General features: G+C 39.2%; 2 protein-coding genes across 2 annotated transcripts in view; one reads left to right on the forward strand and one right to left on the reverse strand.

Annotated features, from left to right (window-relative positions):
* HSF2 (heat shock transcription factor 2) overlaps positions 1-7628 on the forward strand; it is a 40954-nt gene extending 33326 nt beyond the window's left edge. Inside the window, exons 10-13 of the mRNA XM_032762335.2 lie at positions 1991-2096; positions 4097-4150; positions 4785-4863; positions 5300-7628. Coding sequence (XP_032618226.1) covers positions 1991-2096; positions 4097-4150; positions 4785-4863; positions 5300-5589 — 529 coding nt within the window. The 3' untranslated portion in view covers positions 5590-7628. The remainder of the gene's footprint in view (positions 1-1990; positions 2097-4096; positions 4151-4784; positions 4864-5299) is intronic.
* A 2047-nt stretch (positions 7629-9675) lies between these two features.
* SERINC1 (serine incorporator 1) overlaps positions 9676-14752 on the reverse strand; it is a 22647-nt gene continuing 17570 nt past the window's right edge. Inside the window, exons 6-10 of the mRNA XM_032762333.2 lie at positions 14360-14529; positions 14144-14234; positions 12378-12519; positions 12036-12266; positions 9676-11274 (exon numbers count right to left, since the gene is read on the reverse strand). Coding sequence (XP_032618224.1) covers positions 11136-11274; positions 12036-12266; positions 12378-12519; positions 14144-14234; positions 14360-14529 — 773 coding nt within the window. The 3' untranslated portion in view covers positions 9676-11135. The remainder of the gene's footprint in view (positions 11275-12035; positions 12267-12377; positions 12520-14143; positions 14235-14359; positions 14530-14752) is intronic.

The following is a 14752-nucleotide window of genomic DNA, read 5'->3' on the forward strand; positions in this document are numbered from 1 at the left end:
ATATATACCTGCCCCTGGAAATTTCCACTACCTGCGTCTGACGAAGTGGGTATTCACCCACGAAAGCTCACGCTCCAAAACGTCTGTTAGTCTATAAGGTGCCACAGGATTCTCTGCTGCTTTTACTGATATTGACTGTTTATCCTGAGCTCACTTTCTTTAAGCTTCTTGTGGTGTTTGCTTTCAACATGCTCCTTTATTCTGTCAGCATGAGCCCTGACCTCAGTGCTGTAGTCCTTGCAACACAATTCATCCTCTTCTCTTCCATCTTTGCTCTCCTTGAAAAGCACTGATTTTTTTTTTGTTGATATTGAGATGTATATTTGTGTTTTTTACTGCATGTTTACCTTTTTTCTTTTTTTTTCTTTTTTTTTCCTTATCTTTATCTGTGGAGGATAGCTTGTTTAAACTTAGTGCCGCACTAAAGAAATGCAAAGAAATAGGCAAGCAACATCTTAGTACAACATTAACATTGTTTTTTCTGACCTTCACTGTGTGTACTGTGTTTTACACGGCAGAACTGCTTCAGTCTCAGAGCTGCAGGACACAACAATCGTGTAAAGCATTAGTGTTTAACAAAAATAAGTACGGGAAGGAGGGAGGAATTGAATGGATTGATATATGCATTAATCAGTAAAACCTGAACTCCTTTACATTTAAAAAAAAAAATAACTTGGTGAAAATTGGTTTAAAAACTGAAAATGCGGAATACTGTATATTAAAAAAAAAAAGTCCTGAAAGCTATTTTTAAATTATTATTATCCTACATGTTTTTATCCTAGAAATATCAGGAATCCTGCTTTTCCCTGTTTTTGCTGGAGGTCTGCTCTTGGGAAGTCTTGAAGATATTTACTGTTACCTCTTGCACCTTAATTTGAACGGTGGAGGTGTTCATTAAAATTAAATACTTCCTTTATCCAAAACGTTACTTCTTTTAAATAGGTGGCATTTAAAACTTATAAAAAAACAAGTCTAAGATTCCCTTTTTTTTTTTTTTTTTTCTTTTCAAATGCTGTATTTGCACTTTCTTTTCTTTTGTGATAACAATATTGTTACTAGTTCTCTGGTCATAAACTTCTAGCCTAGATAGACACAGTCTGAATCTTAAATGTGAAACATCTTTGTAATGTGTGTTTTGCTCTTTCTGGCCCTCTTTATGTATTATTAAAAATCGAACGAGCACAAAATCAGTCCCTCCCTCCTTGCAGGTCACCTTAAGGACAGATTTTTTTTTTTTTCCCTCTCCCTTTGGATATGAACTTTAAAGCCTCTGACAGACGTTTATCATTGCACTCTAAAGGTGTGGGGTGTTTTTTTGCTTGTTTATTTTTTAAATGGTTTAAGTTAAAACAAAAGCTAAAGGCTACTACGTTGTTTGTCTTTAGGGTATATATTTGTATAGCAGAGGAAATAACTTATTTACAATGTTAGTTGCAATTAGCACTTGCTGGTGGAATATTTTTTTAATTGTCTTATGAATCATTTGTGCATTCTTCCTTTTCATCCCCACATGCAACCATCTGATAGCTTTTGTACTGTTACCTTGTAATATAAAAGGATCTACTTCCAGCTTTAAAAATAATTCTAATTAACTGAATTCTGCTCTCCTTTATTGTGGAGACAGCAGCTTTGTGAATGGGTGACAGCCTATTGCGTTCCTGTGCAGTCAGTAAAAATTAAAGTAAAAATTGATTTGTGAATGTCAGATATATAAATTGACAATCCTGTCAGACATTCTTAACTGTTTGACACCAGGCAGAGAGAAATATCGTGTGGCACTTGCCAGTGCAGTGTTAAACAAGCAATGATGATGGAACTGTTGCATATATCTGTTCCAACAGATGAATTATAAAGTTTCTGTATCTTTATAACAGCCTTTCATGGGGTACTGTGCACCTCTTGTTTTTTTTTGTTTTTTGTTTTTCCACCTTGTTAGTAGAAGCATTGCTGCTATTTCAGAACACAATCCTCTTTCTTTTCTGTCTTCCAGAGTTGAACTATTGGATTATCTTGACAGTATTGATTGCAGTTTAGAGGACTTCCAAGCCATGCTGTCAGGACGACAGTTCAGCATAGACCCAGATCTTCTGGTTGATGTATGTATTTTTAGTAACTTCCTCTGTTTTTTTATTTTGTAACGAACAAGATCAATGAGGATGAAAACACACATTTCTCACACATTTCTCAAGAGGATATCTTAAAGCTTTAAGATTTTTAAAATTTTAATTCAGAAAAGTTCGCACACCTTTTATAAAGCCTGCACAATTATAAAATTTAAAATCAGAAGACTCGGACATTTCTAGAGTTATAATTTAGACTTATTGTTCATCCTGTATATTGCATACTAAAAATGTTAACACACAGCCTTTTTAACAAGGAAACAGATATGCAAAAGGTTCTGTCTCCAAAATAGCAGAATTAATATTACTGGAGAAATCTCTTGTATTTCTTGATGCTTATTACTTTAGCTGTGCCACATGGGCAAATGTGGCAGTTAATTTTCATTCCTTTTTTTTTAAAAAAAAAAAAAAATGGAGGTGGTGGCATAAAGAGTAGTGCATGCTTCAGTACTGGTGTAGTGCTTCCAAATACCCCTGAAGTGCTCATTCTTTCAACTGCTACACCAATTTATGTATGTTTTAGTAGAAGAACTGGTGCTGTTGACTAGAACTGAATATGTACTTCCATGAAGTTGGCCAAAATTGGATAAGGGAACCAAAGAGATTTTTCTAGCACAGTAGCTTTCAAAGTTTGGGTCATGACTCAGTACTGGGTCATGACATGCAAGGCACTGGATCACCTTGCTCAGCACCTAGGGACTCTGGCAGCTGGCCAGTAAAAACTAGTAGTTCCCACCCATTCTGACACCAGGCTGCACTCCAGAAGCAGCCAGCAGCAGGTCCGGCTCATAGGCGGGGCCACGGGGCGGTGCTTGCGCACCTCCATCTAGGAACCAGACCTGTTGGCTGCTTCTGGGGCAGAGCGCCATCTGCAGTGCCAGGACAGGCAGGAGGTCTGCCTCAGCATGGTGGCTGCACTGCTGACCAGGAGCCACTGGAGGTAAGCCAACAGCTCAATCCCCTACCCGAGACCCTGAGCACCCCCTAACCTGCAGCCCTTTCCTGCACCCAAACCCCTCATCCCTGGCTTCACCCCCAGAGCTGGCAGCCCAGAACCCTGACCACCTCCTGCACCCCAACCCCTTAACCCCAGCCTTCACCTCCTCGTCCTCAGCTCCATTGGGTTATAGGCATCAACAATTTTCTTCAACTGGGTTTCCAGAAAAAAAGCACTGTTCTACCACCCGCTTTGTAAATGGGGAAGCAGAGAATCTGAGTCTTTCAGACTTCCAAGGGCCAAGTGTATTCTGGGCCACACTTCTGAACTGTGTGTGTATTCTAATCGTTGCAAATTGTGCCTGAAAATGACAGACTTGGAGAGGAGGAAACAGAAGGGAATAAGGGGACTGGAGATCCAGTTTTTGTGGCTGGTGGCTATATATATTGAAAAGTGTGCTGTTCAGGGAAAAACTTTATGCATGCCCAGGCAGATGCTGTACAATTGTGAATTCTGTGTTAGTGTTCATAGGTTTAATTTCCAAATTGAAAGTTTCAAAGTTAAGCAGGGGGCGGGAGAAGAGTGGAAATTTTTTGCCATGTTCATAATTCAAATGTATGAAATGACTGCAGTTTCAGTCCACGCGTCCTTAGTTCTCTTACCTGTTATTCCTGTCTATCATTCCTCTCACTTAACTGGTCACCTATGTGGCAGTTCACACTTTTCTGAATCTGGTGTTTCTGAAACTGCAGAACTAACATACAGCACCATTCTGAGCTAGACATGGTACAGACGTAACACCCACACCATGGCAACCAGTGCCCTGCAGTCTCAAAACGTAGCAGGTCTACTCCACAATTAGGCTTTTCCTTAGCAAACGTTTTGCACAAAATGGCAAATTTTTCTAAAAGGGGGCCCAATCTTGCTCAGATCCTATAATATAAGCCATTAGTAAAATATTTACATCCATATATTTAGTGTCCTATATTTGGTATATACCAACATTTGGAATTTTAAAACTGTGTTTTGTCTTGTTCAGCTTTTTACAAGCTCCGTGCAGATGAATCCCACGGATCATATCGGTAATACAAAAGTAAGTTCCAAAGCCCACAGTAATGAGAAATACAAATACAGTTGGAGGTTGGTGAACAACTTGTCCTTTAGCTGTGCCTATTACTGAAGTGACAAAGCAGTTTCATATTTTGTTGTGAATAAAACCTCTAATTTGGATGCAAAAACTGCAGTTGAACTTATCCCTATTCTGCTTTGTAGCTGGAAGGGAAAAACAGTACAAAATTTTGTGTGTGTGTGTGGGGGGGGGGGGGGTTAGTTTTTTTAATACCATGCTTATCACTACGGTAGGGGAAGCAATGAGGAAAGTAAAACTAATGCCTATAACCGAACCAAGAAGAGAAGCTAATGCTCCTGCAATTTGAGGTCTAACTGTAGAACAGTAATCCTCCCTAAATGTTAATCTGTCTCAGTTCCTATTCTGAAGCACCACTGTTCCATTTCCTGTTGTTTTCTAGCATCCATTAAGCCACATGAATAGTTGCCATACAGTTGTAACATCATCTTTTTACAGGCTAGTGCAGGTTATTTTAATAGTCAGTTAGACTTTGTCAAGATTTGTCAGTTACCACCTTTTTTGTTACTTATGTAGACTGGGTTTTTTAAAGCCTATTTCAGATTTAAGTTTTGACTTCAATTTCTTCTTTCATTTGGAGACAAAAGGAATAGAAACTACAAAGAGTAATGGACCTCAGCTTGCTTCACAAGACGCACAAAGTTCTAAGCCCAAATCAGGTTTGTACAGCAAATGGCATGGCTTTCTTTGCAGGAAGAGCTTCATAGTTGTTCAGCTGAAAAGATGTAAGAGGGAAAAATTGTAAAGTACTTGTTAAAACAAGATCCTGCTTAGTCAGGTCTTATCTGCTTGATTGCTTCATGCTGATAACATGACAAGACCCAAAATAGTTAACTGTGAAGAATTTGCATTGCACCAGGTGTAGAGACAAAACTGATGAAATGTTGGTGTTTCCAACAAAGCTGAACAATAAATTGTTTACTTTGCTTCTGCAACACTTCAATATTGTGCCCAATTTTTTTAAAATAACTATTTTTGTTCAAAAATATTTTTATAATGTTTTGCTTTCTAAAAGTACACTAAAATTTTTGGAATTAGGACTGTGCATGTAAACTAATAGTGAGTTTCTGAAGTATTATTTTTCTTTCCTTGTAGATAAACAGCTCATTCAATATACTGCCTTTCCACTCCTTGCATTCCTTGATGGGAGTCCAGGTGCAACTGTTGAGGGTGGAAATTCCACATCTGAAACCATGTCCTCCCTAGACAAACCCTTAGAAGTGGATGAGCTTCTGGAAAGCAGCCTGGACCCTGAACCAACTCAAAGCAAGTTAGTGCGGCTGGAGCCACTGACTGAGGCAGAAGCAAGTGAAGCCACACTGTTTTATTTATGTGAACTTGCTCCTGCACCCATGGACACAGATATGCCATTCTTGGATAACTAACATAGCAGGAACTTTGTATATATTCATCAAAACGAACTATTTATTTAGGATATCATTTGGTATCGTTCTGGGTTTTTTGGTAAATACTTTGGTTAGTATAACCAACTATTGTGGAATCTCTCTCCTATCCTTCTCCCCACAAACAGCTTTGAATATGTGTAAGTAGTTGTGTACTTATACAAGACATCATAGACATAGTATGACTTGTATATGCAACTAAGTTACCAGAATTTTTAATTGCTGTCAAATATTTGGTATTTACAGAGAATACAGAATATCCCAGGTAATCAAAATTCATGTCATCTTTGTTTTCCACTCAAACTTTTTGGTTCTATGTATGATTGAGTAGAATAACTCTGTATTGTGTGGAACTCTAAATGTTTTCTGTATTTTAGTTTTCTATTTTTACAACCTTTTTGTTTAAACTTTTTATGGGGGGCGGGGGGTGGAGCATCAGGACCTGAGTTGAGCTGTATCTTTTTTTCTGGTTGAATTGGGAACAAAGTGCCTGTTAACTGCTTGACTGGTTTGGTTCTGCCTTAGTTCTTCAGTGAGTGTGATCATACATAACAGGAGAGAAATGGAAGTTTTTATTTATTAAGACAGGAGCCACTTGCATGCATGAGTTCTAACCTGAACCATCCACTTTGATAAAATAAATTATCTAGGTGTGACTTTTGTTAGGGGTCATCTTTTACATTGTCTACACTTTGAGTCAATGCTTAGAACATGTTTTCAGATTAACTACTTTAACTCATGCTAGTGTATGCCACAAAAGATGGTCTTAATTTCCAGTTTCAGAACAATTTTTTTTTTTTAAACCAGTAATTGCATCAGGTCAGACTGTATGTGAGCTATGTATTAAGTGAAAGATGTACACTTTTTACTACATTAACATGCTGAGATATCAAAACAACCTATTTTTTTACTATCATTGAGCATGAAATATGCTGTTTTTATATACAGATAATTCTGTGTTCACTGTTAGGTAGGGATCTTGAATCAGGCAGAAAAAAATCTCCATTCTCACCAGGTTGTGTATTGATTCATCTTCTCTACTACCAGTAAACAAATGTGTTGTAGACATAGGGTACATCTGCTCAAGGATAAAATAGCATGGCTGGAGTTGGCTCAGGTCAGTAGCCTTCAACTTGTAAGGCTAAAAATGTCTGTGTAGACATTTGGGCTTGGGCTGGATCCTAGGCTCAAAGTGGAAGGTCCTAGAGCCTGAGTCAGCTGCAATTGGCCAGACATGGGGCAGGGTTCCCTGTGCAGATGTAACCATAGTGGTTTTGTGTCTATTTTCATTAATGGAATTTGTAAAATATCTAGAAAGCTACTAATTATATACTCATTCAGAAGACACTATCCTATTCAAACAAGTACCTTGTGGCAAGTATAGCAGTAACTGCTTAATACCTTAAGACCTAATAGCAAATAAAAGTTGATATAGCACTTAATTTCCTCAGCTAGTCAAATAAGTCACCTAAAATGGAAGCAGCTCAGTGAAGTGTGTATTTATACTATCAAAGGCCACTGGCTGTGAAGGTCTCTGGCTGGTATAAGTATCTAATCATGTACTTTTATACCACAGGAGAACTCACCTAGCACATCTTTTTATGCCACAACATCAAAATTGTTTATTATTTAAATGTTCTTAATGGGTTAGCTGAGTTGCTAGTTTATCAAGTTAATGTTACTAAATACTGCTTAGACCTGTGCTTCTCAAACTGGGGGTTGGGACCCCTCAGAGGGTCACAAGCTATCAACCTGCACCCCAAACCCATGTCAATCGATATTTGCCTGAGTAGAGAACAGAGAACTGAGTGTCTTGCTGTAGCAAGAGACCCACATTTGAAATAACACTGGGTGTTTGTAATACTATGAGAATCTATATGAATCCAGTATGCACATGAAAGTTTTCAGCCTCCACTGAAATACAGCCACCTCTGGGTTTGAAGGAAGTAGCTCTTCAACAGCACACAACATTCCACTTTGCATCCAGCATTTATAATTGTGTTAAAGTGTTTGTTTTATAAGCAAGTCTGAGTGCAACCAGCCTATGTGAAAGGGAGCACTAGTACAAAACTTTGAGAACCACTGGCTTAGAGTATCTAATGAAAAGCAGACCCAGAAGAAACAATTGAATGGAAAGATAAATGGTCTACACATTCTCCTCCTCCAAATCTCTTAGATTGAGGGAGGTTAATTAAAACAAATGTGGTAGGACCACACCTGCAGTATTCATTGCAACCTGGAGCCTAGGCATAGCATGTTGAAGAGCTGCATGTGCTTAGTTTTCAGTGATCAGTGTTCAAATTGTTCACTGCTCCTGCATAAGGTCACCTAACTGGTGGGGGGGGGTGCTTATGCCATCCCTTCTATTTGAAGAATGAGTTCAGACCATAAGAAGGGGTTAAAACTAACGTTTAGGCACCTGTCCTCCAGGGATGATGTACAAGGTATTTTATTCAGATGTGAAGGTACAGACAGCTGGCTGAAATGCATATCAGGTGTTCTTTTCATGTTGTTATTACTCAGTGTGGAACTCAAAAGCTTGAGCTAACTAGTGCTGTGAAGAAAACCCTTAACTAATTAAGCTAGGTAGGAGAATAGAACCTGGAAGCAGTAAAGGAAAGAATGAAGCCATTCCCAATTAAAGTGAGTGCTGCCCCTGTGTTGCTACTGCTAACTGTAGGTGAAGTGGTCAGAACCATTCTGTACTCAGACATGTCCATCACTGTAAATGGACAGACTTCAGGCAGTGGACCACTTCACGTACCTGGGCAGTACCCTTTCCCGAGCAGTGTCAATCGAAGTAAACTGCCGAATTGCTAAAGCCAGCTCTGCATTTGGCCGATTGCACTCCAACATCTGGGAACGTTGAGGGATCAGCCTACCACCGAAGCTGAAGGTCTACTGAGCAGCAGTGCTTCCAACTCTGCTGTATGCCTGCGAGACATGGGCTGTCTATCAGAGTCATGCACGAAGGCTCAATCACTTCCACATTTCCTGTCTGCGAAAGCTTCTTAAAAATCAGATGGCAGGACAAAGTGCCGGATACTGAAGTCCTTACCAGAGCCAGTCTGCTGTCAGTTCAGACACTGCTGATGGGAGCCCAGACCAGATGGGCTGGACATGTCATGAGAATGTCAGACGAGTGCATTCCTAAACAGCTCTTCTATGGAGAACTCACCCAGGGAAAGCGCTCCCATGGAGGACAAAAGAAGCAGTTCAAGGACACGCTGAAGACCTCTCTGAAGTCCCTCAAGATCAATACCACCACATGGGAAACCCTCGCACTGAACTGTCCAGCATGGTGCAGCCTCATTCACACAGGCAGTAATATCTCTGAGGCAAGGCGTACTGCTGAGGCTGAAAGAAAGCGTGAGTTACGCAAGTCCAGGGCTGCCCGCACATCAACAGTGCCATCACGTCTGCCCGATGTGTGACAGGATGTTCCATGCCCAAATTGGACTGATCAGTCATCGTTGGATGCACAGAGCCTGGTCATTGAACAAATGAGTTTTTGAGGTCTTTGACAATGATGGACAAACATCCATCCACTAACTCGGCTACAAGGAACTAAATGAGCACAATAAGTGTAGTCTAACACATTTGCTTCTGTCCTCAGTGACTCGGGAATTAGACATTGTAGGATTGAGGGACAGGTTTTAACAATGCTCTATTTATACTTCCTTTAATCAGCAGGCCAGTTTGTTGCCACTATTAAACATTTAATTGTAGCTTGAAACACTTCATTATAAACCAAGTGTCAGATAGTGTCATCTGCCTATAGCCTTAACTACCCATGCAAATGTTGAGTGCAGGCAATTTGCACTCTCTAGCAGTTTATCCCTATGGGTGCAAGTCACACTACACTGGGGGCAGAAAGGGGTAGAACCCCTTCCTGAACCCTGTTGTGGAAATTTTATCCATGCTATAGAATGCCAGCTGTTAAACACACATTACATCAACCTTCTAAACAGCAGTTTGTGTGCAGTGCTTGTTTTACTCTTGTAGTTTAGTCTTCAGTATGAACTGCATCCCCTGACTAATTTGTAGCCATCAGAAAATAAAAACGTCTTTTTCTGAATTTGTTTATTTATAGGTAATGTGTTCAAAATGACTGTACACAGTATTGGCTTCAGCTGCCTCTAAATTTCACTGGCTCTGACTAACACAGCAGTCTTACTTAGCCTATGCCAATGTGTTTGAGCAATTTAAAATAAAACAAATGAGAAGAATTAACTACATAAGACTGCAGTAGAAACACCATACCGTAGTTTATATGATGACTGATGAAGTACAGTCTGGGTTCACTCCCACTGAGATTGTCAGTCTCAACCTAGCCACCAGCAGAGCATGCCCACATCCATACACCACAGCTTACTTAATTACAAAGCAGCAAGCACAACAGCATTTAAAATTTTCAAGAACTGCACAAACTTACACACTTTTTTAAAATCAGACCAACTAGTTAACCTGATGCCCACATCTGTTTTCTAAGCACATGTCCATTGCTGGCAATGGACATACCAGCAGAAGCAGGCACCATAAGATATTAAAACAAATCAGGTTCTAATACCCTGAACTTAAAGATTAAATAATTTTGTAGAAGCCAGCTATAGAATGCAAGTCTCTAATGACTAACTTCAGCACTCCTTTTTCTCTGAACTTCTGAGAATAAGCATTTGCTGTCACACCCAGCCAGTGACTCCTCATCCTTTGCAGCCAGGCTTGCTACTTTCCTTGCAACCTCTCAGCTTGATTAGAGCTAGAGTATAACTTAACTATATATAAAGTATTTCAAAAATACTAAGACACAGGTTTACAATATAAATCTTTGACTCCTGGGGCCAAATCTTCCTAGCATGTTTATTTCTTGTGTCCTTTTGTCAGGAATAGGGCATGTCCAATACACTAGCTCCAAAGAGAACATTCAGAGAAGTGTAGGTTCAAATTCCTTCAATTTTGCACTCAAGCTAAATATATTAACATATATATTATGTGGTGAAAACAAGACAGAGCCAAAAGGCTGCAAGATATCAGAGAGAAGTGTAACATGCACCATTTGAATTGGCCTAAATGCTCAATATTTACTGAAGGCTGACTCTGAAAACAAGGCAACATGAATTGTCAATAGTAGCCCTAACTTGCTTAAAATTTCTCCTATAAAAATCTGTATTTAACTCCATCTAATTAAAGTTCCAATGCAGTTCTTGCACCCTTTGTTACTCACAGCATGGGAGGAGGGAGAGGAATACAACAAACTGACTGATTTTATATCCACCTCACCCACACCACTGAACCTAAAGTACTCTTATGAAAACCAATATCATAGTAATTAATCACTGAGCTTGGCTAGAAAAGTCATTTAGTGACCTGGCAAGAGGACATGATCTAAACATAATCATGCAGAACAAGGTACGGTCTACTACATGGGCAGCACGCACGCACATATTTACAACTACATTTTAGTCTGGAATACTGTTAGTTTCAACAAGTGGTGAAATGAACTGAAGCCTTCAGAGGAGAAGCACAGCTCAGTCAAAGTCACGGTTTGTAAGAACCAGTGGAGCCACCAGAGTCCACACATACAGCACAATGCCAATCCAGCTGGAAGATATCTTCACCCAGACAGATGGCCATTTACTAATCATCGTCTCATAGGAAGAGTCAGGACTGAAAAAGAGGAAAAAAAAAAAAAAATAGTTACAGGGAGAGTCACTTACCTGTGATTTTTTGTTCTCTGAAGGTAGATGGGTGTAATAGATTACAACTGTGCCTCAGGCTCATGATAGGTTGGGTTTGATTTAGCTCAAAGTTTTAAACCCCTAGAATACCTTCCCTGTTCTTCAGGAAGCACAAGCAAGCCTGCATGACAATTCCATTACCAATAACTGCTTTTCCTCTGTTCATTTCAAACACAGGCTGATTCATTAGTGGTTATTGATTATTACTGATTTAAAGAACGGGGATTGTAAGATTTAGTTCAACAAGCAGACATAATAGAATCAAGGTTATTATGTTCAATGTCTGTTTGGGAACCTGTGTGTGCACACCAGAGAAAGCTTTGCTATGCCCACAGTGTAACTACTTTTATTAGCTCAATTAGTAAAGACAAAAAGAGATAGCAAAAATATAATTAAGGTGATATCTTAACCATTCCTCACACGTAAGCTCATATTTACACCCTTCCTTGGGGATCTGGTGGTAAGATGCACGGGTCCAGCCCTCTAACCTGGCATACCAAACAAGTCTGATGGTCCAGGTCTCCCTCTTACATGGTGGTCTCACCTATTATGGGCTTGAAAATTCCTGTCACACCGGTACGTGTACTAAAGGATGCATCTCTTTTAAGACATCTGAAAATATAACTTGAATCCGCAAAACCGTAGTATCTTGCATATTCATTACTAATACAATATCTCAAGTGTGTGTACCTGTACCAGTTGGTGAGGGTCATCATGATATACAGTGAGGCCAGGAAAAGCATGAAGTGAAAGAAGGAATAACTGTAAGTAACTCCATCCCTTTCATTATCTACAGCACGGTGGCTATCATCTCCATCATCCAAAGAGCCATCACCTCTGGGTACCCCATCTTCTATCAGTGTTGATTCATCATTAGTCAGCGTCAGTTTGTTAACCTGGTTGTTACTGGATGTCCGGATGCTGTGTTTGATGGGAATGAATACAGTACATTATCAAAATAAAAATCAAATTGTAGTAATCTGGGCTTTAGCAGTAGCAGAAGTCACTTAAATCCCAATTAATTCATCTCACCTTGAATACAGAACACACAGCAAAAACAGAATAAGTCCTACAATTCCTTGTGCATCCCACCACTGGACGACCTGACCTTGGCTTGGAATGGTGGTGGTGTTGTAACCGATTATGTGCAGCAAGCTTGGATTGCACTTCCTTTCTGAGTTGGGAAGATTACATTAGAAATCAAACAAAAGAAGGACAGAGTAAATGGTTATGCAATATATTTTTATTTCCACACTGAACACACAGTAATACAAGGAATTTTCATGTCCAACGTAAATGCAGAAGTTTTGCAAGTTCAGAACTTTGTGAAACAAAACAATGATTTGAAGATCATGGATAAGACAAAAAAAGGAAAGCAAGCTAGTGATAATTATGTCACGTCAATACAAGACAGGTGTTAGGAGACAAGGAAATACTCTGAAGTTAACATTTCTTCATTTAAAAGATGTATGAAGTCCTGTTACATTCCTTTACTGAACTGTGGCAAAAATACACTGCATTTTCTTCAGAATTCCTAAAACTGTATACCACCAGCAGCCAAACACAACAGTCACTTAGGGGTTGTTTACACAGAGCACCAATATTCATGTATGCTAAGGAGGTGTGATTTCTGAAGTGCAAAAACATTAATAGATCCGTGTAGACCCTCCTGACATGTATTAAAAGTTCTCTAGTGCACTCTAACATGTTTATACTATGTCACACTATGTTAAAAACACACTAGGGAACTTTTAATACATGCCAGCAGGGTCTACAAAGATCTATCTGTGCGCTTTAGAAATCACACTTGTGGTGCGCATTCCTGCTCTGTTTAGACTAGCCCTTAAGACTACACAAGAAGTACTGACCAGTATTACCTCAAATACACTCATTTTGAAGATTTAAGCTGTGTGAAAGAATGCTACAAATGTTTTTAAAAGCTCAACTTTATTTACCAAGTTACCAAACTGCAGTGAGCACAGATAAAACACAGAAGAGAGAAACCTGAGTGAATATGTGCTTTCCTGTAATTATTGCAGTTATAGCCCATGGTTAGTGTCTCCCAATGGCACCAACATAGGTGAAGCACAAAGTAATACCTATAGTTAAGGATGCATAAGCCTTACATTCTAAATAGCCATGGGGGGTTTGTTTTTTTTTACCCTGAAGGCTAATATTTGGCAGATTTTCAAATCTGTTTTCTGCAGTGGAATTTTTGAGCAAAGAGTTCAGTTGTTTCAAACTGAAAAGAGCATAAACCCCTGCATTAATCCATTAATATAAAAAAAAGACACTTCTTTTAAACAGCTGTAGCACCCAAGTAGGAACTTGAAAATTTAGCAGGGAGAGAGGCCATCTAGTGTTCTTGTAAAATTTTGCAATTTATGTAAGTTCTAGAGGTTTGGGTTTGTTTTTAAAAGAATTTTCCTATGTACACAAATGATATCATCATGCGATCTCTTAACAGTTAACCAAAGATCTGTTTTTTTGAGAGAAAGAATAGGAACATCTGTAGTGAGTCCTGCATCCTTCCACACAATAAAGCATAGATACATATGAAAGAAGAAAAACTGAAGAAAGACTCCTTCGGAGCTAAGATATAGAAAGCTGTGCATGGACTGAGACAAGGGTCCTGCCTCTGACTGTACATATTGCACAATACTGGGTTTTAACGCTATCTGACAAAGAGTTGAACATGGTAGAATTTTTGTTTCTTGTTTTTCTTTTAAGAACACTAGAAAATCCCATACATACTCTCCCTTACTTCCTCCCCAAAAAATTAAGTCTGCCAAGCTTACCTGGTTCATTGGTCATAGCTGACCAGGTTAGATACATTGTATAAACTGTGATCACTGAGGACTGCAACAAACCAGATCGTGGCTGAGACTCCTATATGCAAGAAACATGGAGAAAACGAAATAGGGCAACTGATAAAATGTCCACAGTTAAAATGTTAGCTAGAGAGATGCTTCTGGGTTAAAAAAAACAAATATTCACTGAACAACATAGCATACCTGGATCTTAGGCAGAATTGACATTACAGAGGCACCAATACACAGCAACATATTAACACTGATGAAGGCCTTATTTTCCGAGCAGTCTTCTGGATGAGTGTAATAAACATAAAACAAGACAACAGCAACCAGAGACAGCAGGTAATTTAGAGCCGTAGCTGACAGCAGAGCTGTGAAGGGAGATAAACAGATAGTTAAATTTGCTTTAAAAAAGCACACGTCATTAGCTTTAAAGAACATTTTATGATTGTATTGCCACATTAAGAATCAGATAATGATTATGTATCAGAGGGGTAGCCGTGTTAGTCTGGATCTGTAAAAGCAGCAGAGAATCCTGTGGCACCTTATAGACTAACAGACGTTTTGGAGCGTGAGCTTTCGTGGGTGAATACC

Source organism: Chelonoidis abingdonii, chromosome 3, assembly GCF_003597395.2.
Source record: "Chelonoidis abingdonii isolate Lonesome George chromosome 3, CheloAbing_2.0, whole genome shotgun sequence".
NCBI lineage: Eukaryota > Metazoa > Chordata > Testudines > Testudinidae > Chelonoidis > Chelonoidis abingdonii.